The sequence below is a fragment of the Malaclemys terrapin genome, chromosome 22 (assembly GCF_027887155.1).
Source record: "Malaclemys terrapin pileata isolate rMalTer1 chromosome 22, rMalTer1.hap1, whole genome shotgun sequence".
NCBI classification, from domain to species: domain Eukaryota; kingdom Metazoa; phylum Chordata; order Testudines; family Emydidae; genus Malaclemys; species Malaclemys terrapin.
Window position 1 is genome coordinate 5,683,531 of NC_071526.1, and position 27,094 is coordinate 5,710,624.

A 27,094-nucleotide genomic window follows, 5' to 3' on the forward strand; every position below is an offset into this window, starting at 1 on the left:
CTATACATTGTACAATATTTATATTCCAATTGATTCATAATTATAGGGTAAAAATGAGAATAAGCAATTGTTCAGTCACAGTGTGCTGGGACACTTTTGTATGTTTATGTTTGATTTTGTAAGCAAGCAGTTTTTAAGTGAGGTGTAACTCGGGGGTAAGCCAGACAATCAGCCTCCTGAAAGGGGTGCAGTAGTCTGGAAAGGTTGAGAGCCACCGTGCTAGACTACCCTTCTTATTCTTGCCTTAACTGAGTTGTGTGTGAATCTGACTGTATATATTCGGGCAGATGTGGAAGTCCGTGGGCGTGTTTGCACTCTGTGTGTGCGCATGTGCACTGGTGTATTTGTCTGTTTGTATGACACCCTTACACAGTGTGTCTCTCTTCCTCACTTGTGGCTGACCCACACAGAGGATAAGAGCCTACTATTGCTGCTGTTTAACAGTCACTCCTTTGCAACAAGTGGTTCATCACCGGGGCAAATCCCAAAAGGATGTGGGTACCTTGCAGATGGAGCACCACCCAGATCGATCTCTGACAAGGTGCTTAAAATGAATATCCAGCCAGACCACCTTCTTGCCATCGCTGGTGATTTTATTGTGCCGCTGACGTGTTTGGCACCCACGTAATCGCCGGCCATGCTTGGTACACGTGCTTTGGAGTTTGTTGGGCTTCCATTCTAATAATGTGTCCAGCTCCCTGGAGACAGGTAGTGCTTCATGTGGGCTCTGTGACCCGACACCAACACTCACAAGCAGAGCTAGACCTGAACTGCATTTTTCGTTTCGAGGGAAATGTTGCTGGTTGAAACTTTCCAATTGAAATGGATTGGGGGGAAAAAAGGAATTGGAAGTTTCACGTGAAATGAAACTCCCCCCTTTCCCCCTCCCGCCCCAAGAAAACTTTGGTGGGGTCAATCAAAACGATTCGGTTCGATAAAACCAAAACTTTCTGGTCTGATTTTCACCTTTTTTATTTTTAATGTTTTTTATGCAAAATATATTTTAAAAAAAAGTTATTTGGAAATGGAAATCTACGTGCTTTTTTTCAACTTTTTTTTTGGTTCAAAATAAAATGTCATCCACAATTTTCCTAAAACATTTTGATGAAATGACGCTTTTAACAAAACAAAGGTTGTCAAACTTTCCAGCCAGCTCTGCCTGCAAGATACCCTGGGACCATTTCCTTAACCCTTCATAAAACCCCAGATCTGATGGTTAACATTATGTTTAGGTAGGGTGACCAGATGTCCCTATTTTATAGGGACAGTCCTGATTTTTGGGTCTTTTTCTTATATAGGCTCCTATTACCCCCCCACCCCCGTCCCAATTTTTCACACTTGCGGTCTGGTCATCCTACGTTTAGAGAGTTTAAGAAAGCATACGAGTGTGTGCACACACTGAACTGCTTATAGAATAAAGAAGAACAGGAGTACTTGTGGCACCTTAGAGACTAACAAATTTATTAGAGCATAAGCTTTTCGTGGACTGTAGTCCACGAAAGCTTATGCTCTAATAAATTTGTTAGTCTCTAAGGTGCCACAAGTACTCCTGTTCTTCTTTTTGCGGATACAGACTAACACGGCTGTTACTCTGAAACTTGCTTATAGAATGTTTCTGGGAGGATTAACAGCTAGGCACTAAAAACAAGCCTGGGATAATTGCTATTACTCAGTAAATGTTAATTATTTTACTTGCATAAAACAACTGGCCTATTAAGCCAAAATGAATTCAGGTTTAGAAGCCTTGTTGTTCGTGTGATTGATTATGCTTTTTCAGTGCGGTCCAAAAAAAGAACTAGATCCTGCTAGCACTGGCATGAGCTAGATACGACTCCAATCCTGCGCAAGACCCTTCCCCCATCCCGCTCGGCCAGTGCACCTCATTCCTGTCCAACTTCCCTCACTCCTGGCCCACCAACCTCCAGCTCTGCCAATGCACCTAAGTCTTGACCAGAAACCCCTCCTGCAACTGCAGTTCTTCCCCGACAACTTTGTCCATATTCCCCCATTCCTGGGCAGCCTCTCGGCACCCTCCTCTTCCAGTCCTGCTCCCCCAGCCTCCAGCTCTGCCACTCCCCATGCCCATCACCTCTGACCTGCAGCAGCTCCCAAGAGGAGGCCAGCCGATCAGTGACTTGCTGTCCAGGGTTTGCTGGGCTACCCCGTCCCAGCCAGCATGTGTTCTCATTCTAGGGTGACCAGATGTCCCGATTTTATAGGGACAGTCCCGATTTTTGGATCTTTTTCTTCTATAGGCTCCTATTCCCCCCACCCCCTGTCCCGATTTTTCACATTTGCTGTCTGGTCACCCTACCTCATTCTTATCCTTCATCGTTTGTTTAGCGTGCTCATTGCACAAAGTCACACCCCATCTTCTTATATATAGAAATATAGTTAGAGCGGGGGGCTGGGAGTTTGGACTCCTGGCTTATGTTTCCTGGCACTAGCACTTTAGGGAGATTTTGGTCAAGTCACTTTGCCTCTCTGTGCCTCAGTTTCCCCATCTTTCCACCTTAATGCCTGGCCCTATCAGGAAATGGGTCGCCATATGTCCTATGCTTTTCCAGGGATACCTGGGCAGGAAGATCCTAAAAGAAAAAGAAAAAAAAGGAGTGGAGTGTTAGGATATAGATATTCAGGCCTGTCTGCAAAGGCCTATACTTTAAGAATTTAGGTGTATTCTTATCACGTAGCTAGTTATAGAGGTATAAAAGAGAGAATCAAAATCACTGTCTGTCTGTGAAAGGGCCGTCTCTCACTGTGACAGTCTGAGGCCTGGTTCTTAGACTAAGGCCTTCGGCTAAGCAGCAGAGGCCAGCCATAAACTGGGAAGTGAACCGTCACATCCTCACATTCCAAACTAGTCCCATGGAAATAAGGTGCTATTGTGCCAGCAATGCCCCTCTGCCATGTACATTGGCCAAACCGGACAGTCTCTACGCAAAAGAATTAATGGACACAAATCTGACATCAGGAATCAAAATACTCAAAAACCAGTGGGAGAACACTTTAACCTGTCTGGTCATTCAGTGACAGACCTGCGGGTGGCTATATTACAACAGAAAAACTTCAAAAACAGACTCCAAAGAGAGACTGCAGAGCTAGAATTGATATGCAAACTAGACACAATCAACTCCGGTTTGAATAAGGACTGGGAATGGCTGAGCCATTACAAACGTTGACTATCTCCCCTTGTAAGTACTCTCACACTTCTTATCACACTGTCTGTACTCGGCTAGCTTGATTATCACTTCAAAAGTTTTTTTTTTTTTTTTCTCTTAATTAATTGGCCTCTCAGAGTTAGTAAGACAACTCCCACCTGTTTATGCTCTCTGTATGTGTGTATATATATCTCCTCAATATATGTTCCATTCTATATGCATCCGAAGAAGTGGGCTGTAGTCCACGAAAGCTTATGCTCTAATAAATTTGTTAGTCTCTAAGGTGCCACAAGTACTCCTGTTCTTCTTTTTATTGGGCTGTTAGGAATACAATCCTGTCCTGATATTCCTATCACCTCCAGAGAAAGGGAAGAGCCTAGAAGATGCAAAAGGAAACTTAGTTTGATAGCCTCCTGTCTGGCAAGACCTCCCTTATCAATAGCTGGGATGTGAAATCCTCATTTCAGTATTGTTCTATCACTGTAGTCTTCACTTCCCTATTGTTTGTCTGTATAATCTCTGTCTGGTTCTGTAATTGTTTCTGTCTGCTGTATAATTAATTTTGTTGGGTGTAAACCAATTAAGGTGGTGGAATATAATTGGTTAAATAACCATGTTACAATGCGTCCGGATTGGTTAGTTAAATTTCAGTAAAATGATTGGAAGTAAGGGGCGGGAATGGGAACAGGGAATGGGGGTGGGGGAATTGGAATCATGTTTTGCTAAGGGGGGAATGGGAACAGGAACAGGGACGGCTCTGTGGTGTCAGAGCTGGGAAGGGGGACACTGAGGAAGGTAACTGGAATCATGCTTGCTGGAAGTTCACCCCAATAAACATTGAATTGTTTGCGCCTTTGGACTTCGGGTCTTGTTGCTCTCTGTTCATGCGAGAAGGCCCAGGGAAGTGAGAGAGTGAAGGAATAAGCCCCCCTATCACTGACTTGCCTCTGTAAAGTCTTTTAAGGTGCACAATGCCATGCCAGTACAATGTATTGCATATGTAGCTTTCTAATATATTGTGCTTATGGGTATTACTTTTGCCTAGTTGCATTGGAGCCCTGGTCTGTGTTGGGTTCCCCTAGGTGCTCCCACGCTAATAATAATTAATATAATTTGTACTGTCTTAGCACCTCCCGAGTGTGTTCAGGATTGCCTCATTGGGCCGGGCACTGTCTGAACCCAGAGCGAGAGCCAGCGCCTGCCCCAAAGACGTGCAGTTTAAACAGAGGCGATAGTGAAAGGAAAGCTTATTTCACAGATGGGCAACTGAGCCATCCAGCAATCACCTGATTCATCCCGAGGTCTGAATGGGGGCTGGTGGCAGGGGTAGGAAACCAACCCAGATCTCCTGAGATCCAGGCCAGTGCTTTAACCACTGGACTGCCCTGCCTTTCCTCGATGGCTGTCTGTTTATAGTGCCCGTCACCGTAGCACCTGGGTGCAAACTATTGACGCTAGTCACTTATCTGTCTGGGGGGTGGGGGGAGGCACACGGAGACCCTTGCGTGATGGGGAGGAGGCCAAGGGAGGCACACAGCCTCTGTGGGGGGCAGGGAGGGAGTCCCTGAGATAGAGGGGGATGTACACAGAGTCTGTGGGAAGACTGATCCTCTGGGGTGTGCAGTGAACTTGGCCTGCAGAAGCAGTGAAGTGGCTGGTAAATTGCATCCCGCCTCTGCGGCCGCTTTGCTTCTGGGCTTTCCATCTCGCTGGGCTCCAGGGTCTGGCAGGCGTCTCCGTGCTCTGTGCCGATGAGGAGAACCTGAGAGCTCCTGGCCATTCTGCTTTCCTGTCAGCTCAGCCCGTTGGCTGGAAATCTCCCCCTTACTGGCCACACGTCGCTGGGGAACGGGACACTTGCTGTTGTTTAGTTGTAGCTGAAGACACTCGGGGAGGGCAACTTCCCGCCGCAGCTGGAAACAGGATTTCCATGTAAACCTGATGATGCCGAAGGCTCCCAAAGCCCTTTGTAAATTAGGGCTCCGATCCCAGGCTGCCCCCCCCACCCCCACCCCGGCATCACATACAGGGGTTACAGTCTGGTTCAATGCCACTCAGCACCCCCTCTGTACCCATTGTCCCAGCACCGCTGGTTTGGTGTATCGAGTTGTTGAGTCTCAGTGCAGTTGCTAGTGAGACACGTGTCCACTTCCTAAAGCCCATCATTCAACTCTCCAGCTGCCCTGCCCAGAGAGCCCCCCACCCCTGCTAACGAAGTCACTTGCTCCAGCTAGGGGAGCTCCAGAAACAAAGCTGGGCTGCCCGATGCCCTCGCGTGGGGATGCCCACAATGCCCATCCAGCTCTGGGCAGAATCCAACATGCCATTGTGACCAACCACAGCCGCCCCCTCCGGCTCTTGGGAGATGGATCGGCAGCGTGTGCCCATGCCAACCTTCTCCTGGCTGCTGGCTTTGTTGAGCCTGGATTATAAATAGCTTTGCTGGGAGCTGGGGGAAGAGGAGATGTTTAAAGCCACATTGTAAACAAGCTCTCTGCTCCCAGGGAAGGGCTGGGAGGGCGGAGTGACTGGAGATGCTCAAAGGAGATTGTCGCTCTGGGGGGGTCTTTCTGCCATGGCCTGAATGAATGCCAAGGAAGCAGTTCTGCCCACTGTCTCGCTGCAGCTTCGCCAGGCAACTGGGAAACTCGTGCCCGCCCCTCCTGCTGCCCCCACCTGCCCATTCCAGCCCTGCCTACGGCTCCCATATGCCAGTGCCCTCTCCTCCTGCTCTGGCCACCTCCCCCTCTGGTGCATTAGCTCCAATTCCACCGCCCAGGCCAGCTCCTCCATACTGGCTTATCATGCCCCCTCCCCTGGGCTAGGTCCATCTCCCCCACTCAGGCCGTTCCTCTCTATTGTACGGCATGGGGGCTCCCTTGCCATAGCATGTCACTGTCCTGAGTTAGCTCGGTGCTCGCCGCCCAAGGCCTGGTTCACTGACGTTCTCACACGAGTCCAGCTCAGTCCATCCCTCTCGGCGTGTCAGGCTCCCCCTCCGGCACTAGCCCTCTGTCCCCCTCTCCTCCCCACTCCCCTTCTCCCACACTATTAACCATTGAGTCCCGTGTCGGCAGCAGCTCCCCTCCACCAGTTGTCCGTGGCCTGGAAGATTGTGATAACTCCTGAGTTGATTTGAAAATCCAGATTGTCCTAGGGTTACCATACGTCCGGATTTTCCCGGACATGTCCGGCTTTTGGGGGCTCAAATCCCCGTCCGGGGGGAAATCCCCAAAAGCCGGGCATGTCCGGGAAAATCGGGAGGGCTGGGTGGTGCTCGGCCGGGGCCGGCGGTGCGGGGCCGGGAACCAGGGGCGCAGGGCCGGGAACCAGGGGCGCGGGGCCGGGCCGGGGTCCGGGCTGGGAGCCGGGGAGCCGGGCCGGCGGGGAGCCGGGGAGCCGGGCCGGCGGGGAGCCGGGGAGCCGGGCCCGCGGGGAGCCGGGGAGCCGGTCAGCCGGGCCGGCGGGGAGCCGGTCAGCCGGGCCCGCGGGGAGCCGGGGGGTGCGCCGGGCCGCCGGGGGCCGGCAGTGCTGGGCGGGCCGGGGGTGGTCGGCCGGGGCCGGCACCCCAGGGCCCGAGCCGACCCAGGCTGGAGCCGCCGGGGGCCAGCCTGGGCCGCGCCTCCTCCCCCCAGACCCCCCTTACCTGCTTCAGGCTTCCCGCGACTCAAATGTTCGCGGGAAGCAGGGGAGGGGGCGGAGACTTTGGGGAGGGGGCGGGGTTGGGGTATGGGCGGGGCTGGGGGCGGGGCCGTGGGCCGTGGAGTGTCCTCCATTTGGAGGCACAGAATATGGTAACCCTAGATTGTCCAGAGCAGGTTGTGTGTCCCCAGCTGGGCCAAACACCCCTTGGTTCTTGGACCGGAGACACTTGAAGGGAAAGCCAGAGCGTGGGAGGTGGGGTCGGGGAGTCAATGCTGGAGACCGACCGCTTCAAAGTCAGACCCGGAGCATGTCTCAGCCTGGTGCGAGGGGGGGTCTCCCGCTAAGTAGAGCACATGATAAGTAGCTCGTGACCACTCCCGGTCATTAGCAATCCCATGGCAGTTTCACAAGAGGAAGGGTATAGTGACTTGATGCCAGTCCTGATTATTATGTTCCCGCTCTACTTTTCAGTTGCATGTGAGATTCCTCACTTCCTGTCCTGAACAGTTGTGAAGTGCTGCTGTGTGCTGTTAAATAAATGCAGGGTTCCACTCCAGAGACGGCTGCATCTGAGGCACACATAGTGTGGTACCTCCATGTATGGAGCATGTAAACCACAATTGTGTCCTTCAGGATGAAAGACTTAAAGGACCCAAACTTGGGCAAAGTTCATCCTTGGGGTATCTCCATGGATGTCAGTGACTGGCACTCAGATACCACGGAGATGAGCACCTAACTCGAGCAGTAACGGGATTTAGGCCCTAATGTTCTTGTTTTTTCGGATATTTGATTTTGACTTTAGCTGAATTTTCATTGCCATTCTCGAGCCCAAACTCTTGCCCTGCCTGCTGAACCTCTTGTGGGTTTGTCTCCTGGTTCTCGGGGTACCTAATGAGATATTAACTAGCTGCCCATTGCTGAAGATAGGACTCTAGGAAAAGACACACTGCCTGCGGGGCTGCTGCCATGAAGAGGAAAGTCAAACCTGAGCATGTAATGTGACGAATCATTCCCCAGGCTAGACAATCTCTCTGTAGCCAGGTTGTCCAGTGGTTAGGGCACTTCCACGGGACTTGGGAGAGCTGAAATCAAGTCGCTCAGTCTGTGCCTCGGTTTCCCAATGTGGATAATAGTTGGCCCTACCTCACAGGCGTGTTATCGGGATAAATAAATTAAAGACTGGCCAGTGCCCAGATACAATAATGATGGGCACGATAGAAGTACCATAGATAGATAGGTATAAAATACTGCAAGTTTCTGTCTCGATGGGATTAGGACAGAAGTAGCTCTAAACTGGAACCCCATATCCTAACCTCCCTCAGTTTGGGGGAAATTTTGGCTCTAGATCCAAACTTTGCAACTTAGGACCATCTAACCCAGGGGTAGGCAACCTATGGCACGTGTGCCGAAGGCGGCACATGAGCTGATATTCAGTGGCACTCACACTGCCCGGATCCTGGCCACCGGTCCGGGGGCCTCTGCATTTTAATTTAATTTTAAATGAACCTTCTTAAACATTTTAAAAACCTTGTTTACTTTACATACAACAATAGTTTAGTTATATATTATAGACTTATGAAAGAGACCTTCTAAAAACATTAAAATGTATGACTGGCACGCGGAACCTTAAATTAGAGTGAATAAATGAAGACTCGGCACCGCACTTCTGAAAGGTTGCCGACCCCTGATCTAACCAATGAAAAGGGGGTTAAACTGAGTCCCTGACATTAGTCAATCAGTCAATATCTCCTTGCACTTTCCACAAGAATCACAGGGGTTAACCCCAGGACCCTGGTCTCCGTCTACCTAGTGTAATTCGGCCCCTGGCATTTCATCCTGCAGTTCTAACAGGCTACAGGATTCAGTCTTATGCTGTTGGAGAGTGTTGCTGTGCTCTGTCAGGCAGCTCCACCCCAGAGGTTGCTGCATTTTAGCACTAGTTTAAACTGATCTCGAAAGGCGCTGTAGAAGCCTTCCGTTTGAAAGCCGTGAAGTGGTGATCATTATGTTGCAGTTAATGGTTTGTAATTCTCTTTGCAAAATATAGTGACCAGAACTGGGTTAGTCACTCTGGATTTACTTTGGAGAAACTGGGAATAGAGCTGGGCTCCATGTTTGTGCCCAACAAGATTTAACAGCCGTCATCCCCCACAAGTTTAAATCCCAGGCTTGTTTTGAACATCTGTCCTGTCTCATCTAACCCTGAGTTACAGGTCATTGTCCTAATTCCTGCTGTCCGGAGCTTCCCTAAGTCTCGTTCCCACATGGTGTTTACATTCCGGCAGCGCAGCGGGATGGCTGGAGAGGACCCATTCCTTCGGCACAGCTGCAGGGGGGAGAGGGTCCAGCTGCGATCACTGCCTTGCAGCCAGTTGCTTGTTTGCATAGTGGTTATCGGGGTGCCCCAATATGCTGTATGCTGGCGCTGGGTGCTGGCAGTCTGATCTGAATGCAGGGACGGGCCGTGGGAGGGAGGCTCTGCTCCAGAAACAGTCCCACGTGGTGTACAGAAGGTTCCTGTCTGCTCAGCCGTCCCAGGCTTTTTAGCGGGATTTTAAACCACCTCAAGCACCGTCCAGTGAGAAAAACACCCCCTTGGCACCACGCTAAAATTAACTTAACTGCAGTACAAATTTGGCTTGTTCCCTCTGGTGGCCCCTTTGCCCTGCTCCACCCTGCTATGGCCTCTCTAGAGCTTGCTTTCTGTGACTAGAGTGGGGACCACGTGGGATCAGTTTGACCGACCAGTTGAGAGAAAATAAGAACCGCTCCAAATTCCAAATCCAGATGCCTCAGGGACTCCGCACAGGTATTTTTCCTCTGTTGCTCATTTTTTCCACTGCCTCAATTCTGATTGGAAGAGTCAAAATCTCATATGGAGTTTTTCCCCCTGGTATTTCCATTCCTGGCCGGAAGCAGGAATGACTGAGGAAGCTGGTTCCCAGCATCGCCAGCTCCGGTGTGCAGACCCAAGTGGTTTGGAAGCCTCAGATAAGCAGCATCTGTATGGGGTGTGTGTGTGTGGTTTCCAAACCAGACCCCTAGAGCTTTCCCGTTCTCACGCCCCAGCGCAAGGCCACAATGTTTGGGTTGCAAATAAACGGCCGAGGGATCGTCGTTCATTTAAAGGGACCCAGTTCCTTTTCATGTGATTTGTTGGGGGGAAACGTAATCAGGAAACATTTTAGCAAAAACTTGACAAACCTTAAATCTTGGAGCCAACTTTGCTCTGTTATTGGGGTAAGATCCACACCTCTGCTGGCTGAGGGGACAAACCCTGAGTAGTTCCCTGCTGGGTGCTGCAGAAGGGAAAATTCACCACCCCCTCCCCCCCCCGCTGGCATCATTTCTCCCCTTCCTCTGGGTCCTGGAGGGAGCTGCGGGGGACAGAGAGCCAATGTGAGGGCACAGGGCCGGTGCAGGGCTTGTGCGGATCCTGTGGGAGGGAGTTTGTGGGTTGTGGGGCAAATTCCCCTGCTTGTTCTTTGCAGTGCAAACCCCTAAGGAATGTTGACAGTGAAACTCCCCTCTGGCGTTTCCAGTTCTTCAGGCACGTTGTTCCCATGTCAGAGAGAATCTCCGGGGCTGATCAATAATTTAGCCATCAGTAACTCTCATTAAATTAGGGAGTGGGAATGGGGAATCCCATGGCTGACCCCCATTGATAGATCCCCTGGTGTTTCTGTTCTTTGCTTGTTATTAAAGGGCCGACCATCTATTTGATGCTCCTTGTAGATTTCGCCCTTCGCCCTGCACACATGCTGGGGGCTGCTGGGAAATCACCGATGCCTTGCTGTTAGTTTCTAAGTGAGGAAGTTTCAGAATGATGGGTGCATGCGGAGCACCCTGCCAGCACCCCGGTATATGCTGACACTGCCCCGGCTGCAGCTGATCCAGGAAATGAACAGCGGCCTTTCCAGTGCTTAATTCGTAATGAAAGAGGTGCCGGGGCTCAAGCAATGTTTTTCCATTCAGAACTGATGCAGCAAACCCAGAGGTGCCAGGACTATGAACTGCCCAAGCGTAGAGGTGCCTGGCACAAATTAAGCACTGGGCCTTTCCAGGAAAAGGGAGCCATCCTCGCCCAATTGGCAAGAGCTCCTAGAGCCACATCTTCAAACTGGGGGTTGATGGTCCGATTGTGGTCAGTTCCTCTGTCTCTTTGCACATGCGCAGTTAGACCCGTGGCTGTTTGCGTCTGCACACTTGAGGCTCCGCGTTTCACGAGTATCGGCATATTTAGTGGGAAATTGATGCCCGTGTAGCACCAGGCTTCTGCGCGACATAAGCAGCACCCGAGCTTCGTGCAGACCCTCCGCACAGCTCTCAATTTCACCTGCAGAATCTTCTGCATTTTCTTTTCTTAAAGGCCGTTAGCATGGGGGGTTGTGGCAAGGTTTGGTCTGTAGCTGGCGGTCACTAGGGAACGCTGCTTGTCTGGCGTCACTTGCTTATTGCAGAGAGTTCCTATGTAACGTAAATAATCCTAAATGTAATATCCACAGGAACGAGCGTGTGTGCGCGGGCGTGTGTGTGCGCGGGCGTCGTATGTAACTCAAATGCAAAAAAGCGTCTCACAATGTCAGACCCTGTTGCTTTTTATCCAGGAGTCACCCTGAAAGCTGATTTCAATAGCAGCCCGGTTTCTCCTTCTGAGGAACAAAAATGAACTAAAAGGAGCATCTCTCCCCCTATCCCCCAAGCAGAGACTGGGGCAAAGTCCAGGTCGGAACCAGCTCTTTGGGTCCCCTGTGCACCTTTATGGGTCCCCTGGAAATGGAGCCATGGGGAGTCCTGTAACCATTATAGCTCTGCCAGGTACCTATTGTATCTAATCCTTTTTTAAAACAACTCACTAAGCCGTTTGCCATGATAAACCAGCAGCAGAGAGTTCCATGGGTTGGTTGGATGCCATGTGAGAGATTCCATTGGGATCTTTTGCAACCTTTTAGGTTTCCTCCAGTGCTCCCTGGACCTTTTTAAGATGGGACCCAACAAACAGGGGCTCCTGTGCAGGCTGTGATATCATTATTGTCGGACGCTGGTGACTACTGCAGTAGTTTTTAATATTGGGGGTGGCTGGCAGATGCTAATATACCTGTTCTTTTTATTGTCCTTACTCTTTTCCAACCCAAACCATCCCATCCCCAACAACAGCAGCTAGGGGTCCCAACAAAGATCAGGGAGTGACGCTTCTCGGGGGGCCCAGGGCTCGGAGGCACCTTGCCCTTAGTGGGTGGACGTCTTGTCTGTGCCTGCTATGGGTCAGCTCCCCGAGTCCACTGGCCATGGGCAACACAAGCACTGCCCCTCTCGGCCTATGGAGGGCTCTGGTGTCTCTCTGCGGGTTAGCGATAGGCACGCTCCAACCCTTGAGCACTCCAAGGATACGTCTGGGGTAAAAGACCTGTGGCACGGCCAAGGCTGGCATGGGTCAGCTGACTCGGGTTCAGGCTGCGAGGCTAAAAATCGCTGTGTAGACATTCAGGCTCAGGTGGGGACCCGAGCTTTGAGACCCTCCACCCTCACAGAGTCCCACAGCTCAGGCTCCAGCCAAGCCCAAATATCTACACGGCGACTTTTCAGCCTCAGAGCGAAGGCCAGCCATGGGGGTTGTATCCCTGTGTAGATGTACCCACAGGGTCTCCCTGGAGTGTCCAGCCCCTGATCCACTGGGCGCTCGCGGTATTCATGATCCGCTGCTCCCCCAGGAACAGGACACCCCGGCGTACCAGCTCCACCTCAGAGCAGCGCTCCGCTTAACTCCCAGCACTTTGATATTCTTATAGTGAAATCAAGTCTAAGTTTATTTAACAGAGCACAAGAGGGATAACAAGTGGACGTTTTGGAAACAAATGGTCACATATAAAATCAAATCAGAGCATGCATTCTAGAGCCTAGACTTACAGTGCTGCAGCTTAAGTGAAGACACTCCTATGCTGATAGGAACATAAGAACGGGTCAGACCCAAGGTCCATCTAGCCCAGTATCCTGTCTTCCAACAGTGGCCAGTGCCAGGTGCCCCAGAGGGAATGAACAGAACAGGGAATCATCAGGTGATCCATCCCCGGTCACCCATTCCAGTTTCTGGCAAACAGAGGCTAGGGACACCATCCCTGCTCATCCTGGCTAACAGCCATTGATGGACCTATCCTCCATGAATTTGAACCCTGTTATAGTCTTGGGCTTCACAACATCCTCTGGCAAAGAGTTCCACAGGTTGACTGTGCGTTGTGTGAAGAAATACTTCCTTTCATTTGTTTTAAGCCTGCTGCCTATTCATTTCATTTAGTGGACCCTAGTTCTTGTGTTCTGAGAAGGAGTAAATAACACTTCCTTATTTACTTTCTCCACACCAGTCATGATTTTATAGACCTCTGTCATATCCTCCTTAGTTGTTTCTTTTCTAAGCTGAAAAGTCCCAGTCTTATTAATCTCTCCTCATACGGCAGACATTCCATACCCCTAAGCATTTTCGTTGCCCTTTTCCGAACCTTTTCCAATTCCAATATATCTTTTTTGAGATGGGGCAACCACATCTGCACACAGTATTCAAGGTGTGGGCGTACCATCGATTTATGTAGAGGCAATATGATATTTTCTGTCTTATCATCTATCCCTTTCCTAATGATTCCCAACATTCTGTTCACTTTTTTGACTGCCGCTGCACACTGATGGGAGAGCTTCTGCCATCTGCGTAGTTAATCCACCTACCTGAGAGGCAGTAGCTATGTTGAAAGGAGACGCCCTTCTGCAGACATAGCATCGTCTAGGGGCTAGGAGCGGGGTTAAGGTCGGTATAACTACATTGCTCAGAGGGATGGACTTTTCACACGGAGTTCTACCTACATAGGTCTGTAGTGTAGACCTGGCCTTAATTAACAAGATACTCTGCTGTCTAATAAAATATTGCAGCACTTTACAGCCAGCCTAGGTGTGACCCTTGTTTCATGAGACAAGCACATTGTCAGTTTGCCTTCTAGGCAACGGATTCAGTGTCTCTCTTTGCATTCCAAGTTATACCAGAACGATCTTTATTCATAAACAGGGCACCCCCCTGCTGTTTGCTTTTTCCTGTAGCTTTCCTCACTTGTAGATTTCGCAGTCTCTCAATTCACACCTGGCTCAGCATGCAAATAGGGCTGCGTGAGGTAGACAATACACAAATGGCCAGACAGGGAGACAAGTTACCTCCTGCCTGCAAGGAACATCTCCGAGGTCTGTCACCTCCTGGTGACCTGCCTTCACTCTAAGACCTTAAGAACATCTTTTTTCAGTATAGATACAGAAATCCTTAAATATTATCCGTAGATACATTTTGCAATAATTATGATGACCAGTCAGCAACTGGCTCTCCGAAGAGACCTCACATGCCCTCTTTGGTCAGCTATTATGTAGCTATCTGACCCAGGCATCCCTGTACCACCCCATGCATCCCTTATGCCTCTGCCAGTTAGAACCAAGGGGGCTCTGGGTCACATAGGGCCCCATTGTGCTGGGCATCACACTAAGTCCCAGCCCCGGAGTCCTTTACAGTTTAAATAGGAGGGTAAAGGAAGTATAGCCACCTCGTCTTTAGCAATGGAGAGCTGAGGCCCAGATCCCTGGAAGTATCTAGGCACTGGAATCAATGAACCATTGCTACCAATGGGAATTAGGGACCTAAATACCTTGGAGCTCTGGGCCAGAGAGACGAAGGTTATGTCGATGCTTCAAGTGAAGGTGTGATTGTAGCCCAGGTAGGTACAACTTGACCAGCTTTAATCTAGCTGCAAGTACTACTGGGAGTAAAGCTGTAGTAGCACTGGGTAGCAAGGCAATGCAAGCTTGCCAGGGCCTGGTTGCTAGCCCATGCGGCCATTGTGGCTTGTATGAGGTAGCACCTACCAGCCCACGCGCACTCCCGACATATCCCAGCTGACCGACCCAAAGTCACCCAGGGACTGTGATGGAGGCAGGAATTGAACCTGGATCTCCGGAACCCCAGGTCAGGGGCTTAACCAAAGAGACGCCACCCCTCCCTTCCTGATTGGCGCCCGAGGGAGACGGATCTGTTTTGATTCAGCAGCCTGCTCGGATTCCAACGCTGTTTTCTGCTCATTGGTACCTGCGGCTGGGCTGGGCTGGGCTGGAACATTAGCAGAGCTGGCTGACGAGGTTGTCTTGGCAAAAGAGAAACAGAACATGAAACTGCTGGAGGAAACCTCTTGACATCAAAGTGATGCACTCTCTCTTTTCCGGAGCATAGCGGGGAGTTACACATCTCCGTCTTTAGGATGAAGGAGGTAGTTACCATAGTTACTGTTGTCATGTCAATGGCTACTGGAATAGGGCCTAATAGCATTCAGGCAAGATTCACCACCGCATCTACCTGTGTTTAAAGACTGAGTGGTTGATTTGTAAGTCTCTCTTCTCCCCTAGCTTACAACACTGTATTAAATCGACACGCTCAGCAGCTAAGATCTCTTTGCAACAGCAGTAAATTTCATTTCGAACCCAACCTTCAGGGGTGGGAATTGGCCAGTTTCTTTCTTTGAATGCGCTGAGAAACTCTGAGGGGAAACATTTATTATAAAGGATGGCGAATGTCCGAGAAATAGCTCTGAGATGACCCAGGCCAATAACACGCCAAAAAATATACAACCTCCAATCCTTCCATCCTCTTTAGAGAGTAGCTAATGTCTGGACCCAATCCTCAGCTGGTGTCAGTCAGCACAGTGCCATAGAAATCAGCGCAGCTATGCCAACTGACGAGCTGACCCTCCGTGCTTTGCTGCACATAACTGTCCCTTTCATCACACTGGCTGGGGGCAAGGGTATGTGTGTATAAATAGAATAAAAAGGTTGTGCGTATAGAAAAGCCCTATCGAATTTATCAGGGTCTCTTTGAAATTAACCAGGGTTCCGTAGAACTTACACTAAATACCTGTAGGGTTTTATAGAGAAGAAATTACTTCCTATGGAGGTTTGGTGGTTGTTGTTCTTTAACCAACCTATAGGATTCTAGAGCAAGGCTAGAACTCTGTTAAATTCTGTAGGATGTGTCAAAAATCCTATAATCTATTCAATTCTATATGGCTCTTCCCTATGGGGAGGTGGAAGTGTGTGAGGTGGAGGTGGTATGGGTATCTGTGTGCTGCGGGAGGAGGGTGGGACCATGGGTGTGGGAGGTGAGGGAACAGGTGGAACAGTGGGAATGGGGAGGACTCTGTATGAAGGAGGGTGTGACTGGGATGATTGTATGGGAGTAGTGGAGTGTGGGTATATGGTGTGTCGGGTGTGTGCATGAATAGGGGTGTGTGGGGAGTGGGTGTAAGGGGTACAGTGGTTGTGCAGAGACCCATGGTCCCTGAACATGTGCTTTCGCTGGGCTGTTAGCTCAGTCCCTGGAGTCTTTTCTCAATCCCGGCCTCCTCGACAGGGAGGAGTCATTGTCTAGTGGTTAGAGCAGGACTCAGGACTCCTGGGGTCTCTGCTGCTCTGCCAGGGATTCACTATTTGATCATGAGAAAGTTGCTTACTTTTCTGTGCCTCAGTCTCCTCATCTGTAAAATGGGGGTGATCGTTCTGGCCTTCCAGGGGCAGGGCGCTTGTGAGGTTTAACTCATGCCTGTGTGCTCACGTGGCAGACAAAGGAGAGGGATGCGGTGCCAGGGCCGCCCAGAGGATTCAGGGGGTCTGGGGTCTTCGGCGGCGGGGGACGGAGGGACCCCCGCCGCAGGTCTTCGGTGCACTTCGGCGGCGGGTCCCGAGGCGGAAGGACCCCCCCGCTGCCGAATTGCCGCCGAAGTCCTGGAGCGGAAGAAGCTCCGGGGGCCCGGGCCCCGTGAGAGTTTTCCGGGGCCCCTGGAGCGAGTGAAGGACCCTGCTCCAGGGGCCCCGAAAAACTGTCGTGGGGGCCCCTGCGGGGCCTGGGGCAAATTGCTCCACTTGCCCCCCCCCGGGCGGTCCTGTGCAGCGCTGTCATTCTCAGAGCCCGGCTGTGTGGGGCGTGAGCTGAGGGGCTAACCTGAGCCGTCGCTAGCTTCCCAGCGCTCCTGGCTGAGGATTTGGGCGCTCTGTGTTGCTGTTGGATTGATGGCCTTGGCTGTAGTTCCTGGTCCTCCCACCCAAGGTCCAGAGGGGAGACACAGCTGTGATTGGCATCTGCTTTTTGGGGGCGGGGGTCTTTCCAAGCTCCATTAAGAACCGGAGGACAGGGGGGTTCTTTGAGGTCACCAGTGTGGGATCTTTATTGTCGGCTTGTGATATTGTATTTAAAGCCATCAAACCTGCACCCAGATCGCTTAGCTCGGGGTGGGGTTTGTCTCCATCTCTTGCTAACAAACATGATCGCTGCCGAGAGGCTGAAAACCAAGGCGATGAAGTCACGGGCTGTGGGATGATCCCTGGCATTGGGATTAGACCCAAGCCCAGGTATGGCACAAGGCCGAGCAATAGAGCTGCCAGTGGGATCACTGAATAGTGGTTGCATTCGGCGCTGGGCTGCCTGTGACCACCTCACCAAGCGCTGGGATGCTCTCAGCTTGCTTAAGCTAAACAGCAACCGGCTGGTCTGTATTTGGATGGGAGACTCCCAGGGCTGGTGCTGATTATTCACTGCTGGGCCAGGGGTGCAGTGCAGTGCTGTGCTCGTCCTTCAGCAGCGGGGAGTGTTTAAAGCCGCTGGAGCCCTTTTCTCCAGGGGTAGGTGGTTAATCCTGCTGACTTGGGCAAATCCCAGCTTGGCTGATCATGACTTTCCCCCTTTCCAAAAGCTCCCTGTGCAATTGCACGCTAAGCCAGGGTGCAGCTAGGGGGGTGAACGAACAAGCCGCTTATTTTCCTCAAGGTATTCCAGCTCCCGTATGGAGACCAGCTCGCACCTTATTTTGGCCCCATGAATGGCTCCCGGAGACACAAACACCCCAAGCCCCGGAGCTCAAACACGGAGAAATTCTGGCGTGTGAAGGATCTACTGGTGCCAGCATACCCAGCGCCAGGCTCTCTGGTGAAACACGCACTTAGACATACTCCTGGAAAGGAACCGATCCCAGCTGGTGTTGGCCACTGCCGCAGATCCTCTGAGGATCCCCCCATGCATTTTACAAGGAATTATTATTCCCATCCTTGCCCACGGTCACGCAGCCAGACAGCGGCAGAGTCACGTCTAGGACCCTGCCTTCCTGGTTTAGAGCACAGCCACTGGACTGCGGGAGCTGGGACGCTCCGGCTAGCACAGCCGACTTGGGGGAGCTGTGTTCAGAGCCGGCAGGCCACTGCTCTGTCTTCTGCTGCTGGCCTCTCCATTCACAAAGGAGGACCGTGTAGGTCGAGGCCGGGATCCCAGCTACCGTGTGCTTCAAGCCTTCGATAAAGCCCAGCTAACCTCCTGGGAGCCCTTGCCTCCTGCGACCGTATTGGCCCCAGCTTCAGTTTGTCTAACGAAGCCCTTGTCTGATGCGGGGAAGGCAGCTCGGTGCGAGTTCCATCGGGAGCTGAGCTGCCCTGGCCTGCCAGGGCTCCTACAGCTCTGTTGGCGGCAGGGCCTGCAAGGTTGCTGCGCTCCAGCTCGATTGACGGTGGAGGTGACACGGGGGTGCACCAAAACATCAGCTCTAGGCATCGCCATCTGCACTGTCTGCCCATCCACTTTCCTGGCACGTGTGCTGGGTAACCAACGGGTGAGACGTGGGCATGTCTGAGGAGCTGGATTCATACAACTGAGGGGCTCATCTCTCTGTGAGAGCCTGGCTTGCCACGTGTGGTTCTGTCCCCCGCTGGGGGCTGGCTACAGCAACTATAACAGGCCGCGACCTAACGTGGCCGAGTTACTTTCTCTCCAGTGAAGAGGGGTCGTGATACTGAGGCTGAATGTCCAGGTCTGATTCCTCCTCTGCATGCAAGCGGCCCTAAGTTTGTCACCTACACAGAGAGCGAGTGACCGAGCTGGGAAGAGATCCCAGGAGTCCTGACTCCCAGTCCCCTGTTCTAACCACTAGATCACACTACCTTCCAGAACCAGGAGAAGAACCCAGGAGTCCTGCCTGCCACGGTTGCAGCTACCAGCCCGCGCCCTTTCACTCCGCGGTTGTGGCTGGCACACAAGTTGCTTGGCCATGTGTATTATAACCACGCAGCCCCAATGTGCGGCACAGACAGGACATTTGTGATCAGAAAAGCATCGTAGCCTGGGCGTGGACTTCCCCCAGCTCTGAATATGTCGCTCAATCTGATCCCTCCCTCCCATGGCGAGACTGGGAAGTTCGGGGCATCCTCGGTCACTTCTTTGCTGAGACTTCTCAAGCTGTGGATGTTTTCACTGGCCTACCTAGTGGGAACAGACCTGGCTGGAGCGGAGCTCGGGCGAGCTGAGCAGTGGGAGGACAGGGGTTTCTTCAAGATCAGTCTTAACTGAGCTACCAGAGAGGTCACTTTCCTTGGCTGGTGATGCAGGTGGAGTGGGGTCGCTTGGCTTTCCAGGCCTCTCGTGGCTCCCTTTGGTTGGGAAGCAATCTGCAGATTGGGGTGTGTTTAGTTCAGCCACCCTGGCCCTGCCCCTGTCTACTCTGGGAGCAGGTCCAGATGCACATGGCCCTCCTTTAGTGACTTATGCGGTTGGCCCCATGTGTGACCACCCACGTGCCCCTTCCTGGGGCCAGCTCTGTAAGGAGGGGGGGATTGTGGGTGAGGCCCAGAATTGGGAGGCAGGTTTCTATTCCTGGCTCTGCCAGGGACCTGCGGGGTGACACTGGACAAGCTGCTGCCCTTCTCCGTGACATTTCCCCTCCTGCACAACGGGGGTGATAACACGGACAGGCCGCAGAGGCTGAGGGGAGGTTGAATCCATGGGCAGGTGTCAAGCGCTTTGAGATTCTTGGACGGATGTTGCTGCAGAGGGACAAAGTATTGTTGAGGAGCCAGCTCAGGGACCCCACTGGCCGTCCCTCATCTGCATTAAACTAGAGCTGGCGCCCGCAGGAGAATCTCTTATCCACGTCCCCCTCTGCTTCCCGGGTGCTTTTGAACCTGCACCCTGGTTTTCGGTTCTGCAAAGCCCCAGCGTTGCCCTCTCATGCCTCTGTCAGACTCGCCTGCGGGCGTGTTGCTGGTTCCCTCCCTTCCCCCTCAGCTGAGGTCGGTTCCCTCCAGGCTCGGAACGGTGCCGGTGAATCGTCTTTTGCTGGATGAGCCAGTTGTGCACTAAGTGGCATCGCCAGACCCTTAGGAAGCACATAGGAATTAGGGGAGAGGGGTAGCTCAGTGGTTTGAGCATTGGCCTGCTAAACCCAGGGTTGTGAGTTCAATCCTTGAGGGGGCCACTTAGGGAGCTGGGGAAAAAATCAGTCTGGAGATAGGTCCTGCTTTGAGCAGAGGGTTGGACTAGATGAGCTCCTGAGGTCCCTTCCAAGCCGATATTCTATGGTCCTATGTTGTAGGAGCAACCTCTGGAGGCTAGAGGAGAGAGAGAACTCTCCCCTGTCTCTGGTCAGTCTTGTTTCCTGGTCTCTGAGCAGTGGAAGCATTGCACAGCTCTGTCACACTACAGTGCCCGGCTTGCTCAGGTGCTGAGCTGACGGGCACTTGGCAAAGGCTGGGGCCATTGGCAGCTTCTGCCTCCACCCCGATTTGCGATGGGCTGGCTTAGTCCTGTGTCGTTTCTGGTATATGAGCCACAGCCGGATCCTGGCTGGGGGAGAGGAGCTAACAGAGCCCCAGGTAGTCGGGGAAAGGACTCGAAGCTGGCCTTTGCCACCTCACAGCTTTCATCTGCTTGGCTGGCGCTGAACATGGAAGGTACGTCCCTGTATAGCATGCAGCTGCCCCGCGGCATCAGAGGCCCCCAGATCCAATGCGTCTGCCGGGGCTGCAGCACATTTCCGGTAGGCCCGAGCCAACCACACGTGCGGGGTTTGTGCGTGTGCCATGCCGGTGCCCTGGTGCCGGAGCCGTGCTCCTAGGGAGAGATGTGCTTGTGCGACATCCAACATATTGTTCCCAGGGCCTCGCTGCGGGCCAGCTGGTCCCTGCTTACCCACGGGGGTAGACATCTGTCACCCGTTGCTAGGAGATTCCTGTTTCATGGGGCGGGACCCCAGCCCACAGTAGAGTCCATTAAGGAGCGAACGTGATGTAAGAAAATCTCTGCTCCGCCGCAAACTAGCAACTAAAGACAGGACAAGGCACTTCTTTGAAATAGATCCTGGCTTAGCTACAGCGGTAACGTGGTGGAGAGAGTGGATTCCCACCCCCACAAAGCACACAGCCATCGAAACCCCGGGACCCACTGAAGGGATTGACCTATTATTTGTTTAACAGAAGCACGTAGAGCCCCCGACCCAAATCCGAGCCCCATTGTGCAAGGTGCTGCCTGGACACACAGCAGGAGACAGTCCCCGCTCTAAGGCAGGGGTTCTCCACCTTTTCTCTCTGAGGTCCCCCAACATGCTATAAAAACTCCATGGCCCACTTGTGCCAGAACAACTGTTTTTCTGCATATAAAAGCCAGGGCCAGCATTCGGGGTAGCAAGGTGTGCAATTGCCCAGGGCCCTACGCCACAGGGGCCCCTGAAAGCTTAATTGCTCAGGCTTCGGCATCAGCCACATGGCAGGGCTCGGGGTCCTGGGCTTCAGCCCCATAGGGCAGGGTGTCTTCTTTCTGCCCTGGGCCCCAGCAAGTCTAATGCTGGCCCTGCTTGGCGGATTCCCCTGGGCCCCGGACCCCTGGTTGAGAACCACTGCCCTAAAGAGTTTGCAGTCTAAACAGACTAGGCAGGCAAAGGCAAACTGATTTGCCCAAGGTCGCACAGTAGATCAGTGGCAGAGCCAAGAGTAGACCCGAGGTCTCCTGAGACCTGATCAGCTGGAACGAACAGTTGGTTGAATGCAGACATTCTCTGGGTGCTAGCTGAAGCCCCGAGGAGCCGAATGAGTGAAATGAATTGGTTGCTCTGGCTAACGGAACTCCTGGCACCGCTTAGATGAATAACTAAGAGCCTGTTCCTGGTCCCATTGAAGTCCACGGCAAACCCCCTCCTGAGTGCGTGGGTGCGGGACCGAGCCCTGGCAGAACAATAGCATCCATCTGTGCGAGTGAGCACGTGTAGCACGCCTGCGCAGCGTTCTAGGGCACCCTGATCGGCTTGGCGCTTTCCCAGCCGGAGGGTGCAAAAAGGGAAAGGTCACGGTGGGGGTTAGTGTTTTCACAAGCATTTGCACCCAAGTTCAGGCAGATCTTGGCTGACACTAAGGAGGTTAAAAGGGACCTCACGCTGCTTCTAGAAATCCAGTCTCCCTAGTCATCCCCTTGCAGCAACAACCATGGCTTGTTTATTATCATAACTAACGCAATTTGCTGTCAGTCCAGAGCAGTGAACAGTAAATCCCGACTCCCGGGTTCTAGTCCCGACCCTGCTACTAACCTGCTATGCAGCCTTGGGCAAGTTGCTTCATCTTTCCCTTTCTGTCCAATAGGGCTCATGAAACTCACCTGCCTTTTCGGAAGCTTTAAAGTGACCAGACAGCAAGTGTGAAAAATCGGGACGGGGGTGGGGGGAATAGGAGCCCATGCAAAAAAAAGCCCCAAATATCGGGACTGTCCCTGTGCAAAGTGCTTTGAGATCCTCTGGTAGAAACGGCCACTGAATATGAGAGGGTGCAATGCGATGGCTCCTAACTGAAGAGTTCCTCTGTGCTCCGCTTTGCCCCATCGGTCGCCTCATGCGCGGAGTGAGGCCATGGCGTGTCGCGAAGTGCGGGCCCTCACGTGCCAGGAAGCGGGGAAGCTCAGAGCCACTCCCGGTGTCTGGTTTGCCGTGGCGCTGGTGCAGGACAGCCCGCTCTGTAACCAGGACCAGCGATCAGAGCAGGCAGCCCAGTACCGTGGGGGGTGGGCTTTCATGGCATGCTGGGCGGGAGATAATGAACCAGCGAGTCAGCCTGCTATGAATTTCACAGCTGCGTCCAGGAACAGAGCCAAGCTATGGATCTGTTTCCTAAATTGCCTTGCCAGTGTCCAGGCTGCCAGTCCAGATCTCTTCAGCCCTGGCTTTCCCCTGGAGCGGGCCTCTGCGGCCATGCCAGTGGCCTGCTCCCGCTGGTGCCGGGGCGGGAAATGCCAGGGAGCCGATGCAGGCTGACACGCTTGGCTGTCGATCCTGGCTGGGTTAGCTAAGTGGTTTCGCTGGAAGGGCTGGTCATTCCGCCGCCCCTTGCAGATGGCTCTTGTGGGGTATTTCTTGTTAGCTACAGACACCGAGAGACCAAAGCGCTATCCCTGGGAGATCAGTGCTGTCTCCTGGGACCCATGGGCTGGGGAAGTGACTTTGGGGGGGATTTGTGTCTTGCCAAGTGGTCTGCACAGTGAGCCACGGGGACTCCCTGCCTTCCCCTGGCACATGGGGGGCTGTCCCATACCACGCACACCAGTGCAGCTGCTCACAGGCTTCGTTATAGGGCCGGCCACATCTTAACACAGAGAGTGTCTCCTTGACGCCTCCCCACCTCTCGCCTGGCCCCCAGTTCCCTGATCCCCTCTCCACCTGGCCTCCTGCCCCTGCCTCCCCCAGCCTCCCACCTTCCCTCCTTTCCATAGTCACATACCTCTGGGGCAGCGACAGCAAGCGCTGACATGGCAAGTAACAGGCGGGACGTGCCTGACGTATTTTTAGCTTCCTTGACTGCGGCGTAGAAGCTGGAAAGAGGAAGGAAACCGTGCCGTGAGGTCAGCTGGCTCCGCGCCCCCCATTGTCCACTGCCCACAAGTGCAGAACATCTGCTCTCGAGCTTTGTCCAGGCTGGTTTCCAGGGTCTCCCCGCCGCCTGCCTGCTAGTCGCTATCACCGCTCTAACCTGCGATGAAACAGCCTCCGAGGCAGTGTGGGTGAGAGCCCCTGACTGGCCGGCTGGGATACTGATCCCCCGACATCTGACTCTGGCGTCATGGGCGTTTGCCTGAAAGGGTTGGGAGAGCGAGGGGGTGTTTTGGCATCAAACCCTCCCGACCCCCCGGGCTCTCGGGGGATGTTTTATTCATGGTGAGTTGGCGCTTGCACCTGTTGGAAACTCCCATGGGAGAGGGGCTGGGGGGGAGCTGCTGACTGTTTCTCGCTCCCTCTCCCAGGGAAGCTGGCAGTGTTTGCAGAACGCAGGCCGTGAGGATGCAAAGTGGAGAGAGGATTGAGAACAGAGAAGGGAATTTGGTTTCTTGAACGGATTCTTTTTGTGGCACAGAGATGCTGGGGAGGGGAGTCTAGTTCCAGACAAGCACAGAGCAAGGGAGGGGGTCTCTTGCTCCGTCCTTTGGTGTCATGCTGTGTGCACCTGGAGTGTGTCAGGATTCACACTTGTGTGTGTGTGGGGGGGGGGGGAGGTAATGAAAACGCTTTGTCCTTCCATCCAAAGATCTCAAAGCACCCTGAAACATCAATGAACTGAGTCCTGCAACCAACAAGCCCCCCCTCCCTGAGCTCCATCCCTATTATCCCGTCACAGCTGGGGAAACTGAGGCACCGATCGTCAGAGGTGCTGAGCACCCACTGCCCATTGACTTCGGCTGAAGCGGTGGGTGGGTGTGTCTTCCGGAAATCAGGCCCTAAGGGATTTGCCCCAGCTCACGTAGCAAATCAGTGGGAGAGCCCAGGAGTCCTGACTCGTGTTCCCATGAGCAGCACTGCCTCCCTGGTAGGGACTGAGGCTTCAAATGTCGCTGGCCTGCCTTCCAGCCGCTGTGCGTGGGCTGTCAATCTCTTTGGGACAGGCGAACGGGCTCCTCCCATACCGAGAACCCCTGTTCAGCTGCTGTCTAGCCCTATAGGCACCTAAATTCCTACTGTCCTCAGGAAACTACACTAGTTCTCTAGAACTGCAGAGAGGGTAAATGACTTGTTACTGCACCCAGTTGTGTCTGTTTTCCTTTAGTCCACGGGGTAGATGTTCCATGGACCATGTGCTGGGTAATAACATGGGAGGAATCCACGCTTGGAAAACAAAATTGGCTATTTATTAGGAGAGCTAATTACAGAGATGTTGCAACTGCAGCCAGCATTCCAGCCATGTGCACACAGACTGACTCCCTGGTGCGTCTTCCGTCTGGCAACCCATGCTCCTCCTTCATAAGACCCATACAGGTTGTGAGAGCAGAGACCTGAGTTGTTAGATCTGCAGCTCCTGGGTTCTTAGTCCTGGCTCTGGTGTGATTCATCTCAGAATTGTGTCTGCATGCCTGGATTCATTATAGGCCTGTTCACAGTGCAACCTTTTTGCCTTGTACAAAGTTGAGCATATATATAATAAAGAACAATAATTCAGAAACCAGTGCCTCCTGCTGCAAACAGTCTCCCAGTTGTTAAAATGTTGGTGTCCACCCTTCACAACCAGTGTCTCAGCAGCCATGCAGATTCCTAGACCAAGCAGTGTTGCTGTCAATCACTGGGAAATAAGCTGCCGTTGGTAAAGCACCTGGGTGTGCATTGTTCTTAATTCTTTCCTAGAGACTTTGGGCATCTGAGAAGGGGTTGTCACTAGGGAAATACGGGTTGTTCTGGAGTCTGTCCAAGCCTGCCATTGATCCTAAAAGCAACACGCTGTGAGGTTTGAAAGCGGCCATCATCCTTGTCCGTAGTTTTCTTGCTTGTCACAGCCTCTGCACTTCCAAGTTCCTCTGCAGGCCGGAAGCGAGACAATCTCAAACAGGCTGTTTCTGTAGCATTTTCTGCCCTAGGCACAGGGGGCAGCTCTGGACATCTCACAAGAGAGGCTGTTTCAAACCCCGCGTTGCAGAATCCAGAGGAGAGTTTGGCTGTACGGCTGGGAGGAAGGCAGGTGTGATGGCTAACAGGCTTGGCAGAATGTGATTTTTATTTTGGTATGCTTTTGACGGATAACATCAATGTTTATTTTTAAGCTTTTTTAAAATTACTTGTATTGATTTTAAATTTTCATGGTTGCAGAAAATTCTGCCGGAGTGGCCAGGCGATATTTAATGACAGACGAGATTCAAAGAGTTTGAGCTTTATAACTGTTAAAACACAAATACGCAACATCGCATGTCAAAATATACAATGTAAATATCCTTAAATCAAACAGAGTGTGTTCTCAGGAAGTATTTGTCTTACGTTGCCTAGCTGGGCATTTTGATAACGATGGATGGAAATATTTGCTCCTCACTTTGTGGCTGCACGGTGAAATTAACGTTTACTGACATTTACTGATAAAAGTCTCAACCTTCCAAGCCACATTTGGAAGAGGGAGCCATGACCGTGGGTTCGATTCCCAGCTTTGCCCCACGACACACACCTGTCAGGGATGGCCTAGGACCGGGGCTCTCAACCTTTCCAGACGACTGCACCCCTTTCAGGAGGCTGATTTGTCTGGCTTACCCCCAAGTTTCACCTCCCTTAAAAACTGCTTGCTTACAAAAAACAGACAGAAAAATACAAAAGTGTCCCAGCACATCATTACTGAACAATTGCTGACTTTCTCTTTTTTACCATATGATTATAAAATAAATCAACTGGAATATAAATATTGTACTTACATTGCAGTGTAGAGTATATGGAGCAGTATATACAAGTCACTGTATGAAATTTTAGTTTGTACTGACTTCGCTCGTGCTTTTTATGTAGCCTGCTGTAAAACTAGGCAAATCTCTAGATGAGTTGATGGACCCATGGAAGAGCGCCGTGTATCCCCAGGGGTATGTGTATCCCTGATTGAGAACCACTGGTCTAGGTTTACTTAATCCTGCCTCTGTGTGTGCGGGGGTTGAACTAGATGACCTCTTGAGGTCCCTTCCAGCCCTACATTTCTATGATTCTATGCAATCATGTCACTGCTCGGTGCCTCAGTTTCCCCAGCTGTGAATTGGGGATAATGCCTACCTCACAAGGGTGCTCTAAAGAACAGCTGTAAGCACACTGAGGTCCTCAGAGGAAGGGGACGACGATGTTCTTTGGAAGGTAGTTTTTTGGCGGTTGGCAGTGATGTTTCTAGGTGCTGATGTCACTCAAGAGGCCCACGAGGCGCCCTTGCGTTGCAACGCTGCAGCAGAACGCGGCAATGTCTTGATTCTATGGCCAAGTCTCCTTGTATCCACTGCGTCGTTCGGCACCAGTGCAGGTCTAACAGGAGTTCATCCCCTTGGACGTTCCTAGTGAGGCGGTGACCTCATGTGCCCCTTAGGAAACCCTCCCTGAGAACAGCAGCAACAAATCCCACCGGTTGCAGAGCCGTCTTTCATTGACTATTCCTGGCTGGTCTTTTAGCCCAGTATGCAACGGCTCAGGAATTCCCGGAATGAGCTCTCCTTG

At 52.2% G+C, this 27,094-nt stretch overlaps 1 protein-coding gene across 3 annotated transcripts in view; it reads left to right on the forward strand.

Annotated features, from left to right (window-relative positions):
• SDC3 (syndecan 3) overlaps window positions 1–27,094 on the forward strand; it is a 175,153-nt gene that overhangs the window by 129,850 nt on the left and 18,209 nt on the right. The window contains exon 1 of one of the 3 annotated variants that reach the window (XM_054011696.1): window positions 23,719–23,821. The exons of the other annotated variants lie outside the window; for them this stretch is intronic. Within the exon in view, the coding sequence (XP_053867671.1) occupies window positions 23,819–23,821 (3 nt within the window). The 5' untranslated portion in view covers window positions 23,719–23,818. Of the gene's footprint in view, window positions 1–23,718; window positions 23,822–27,094 lie in introns of those variants that run through there. 3 annotated transcript variants of the gene reach the window in all.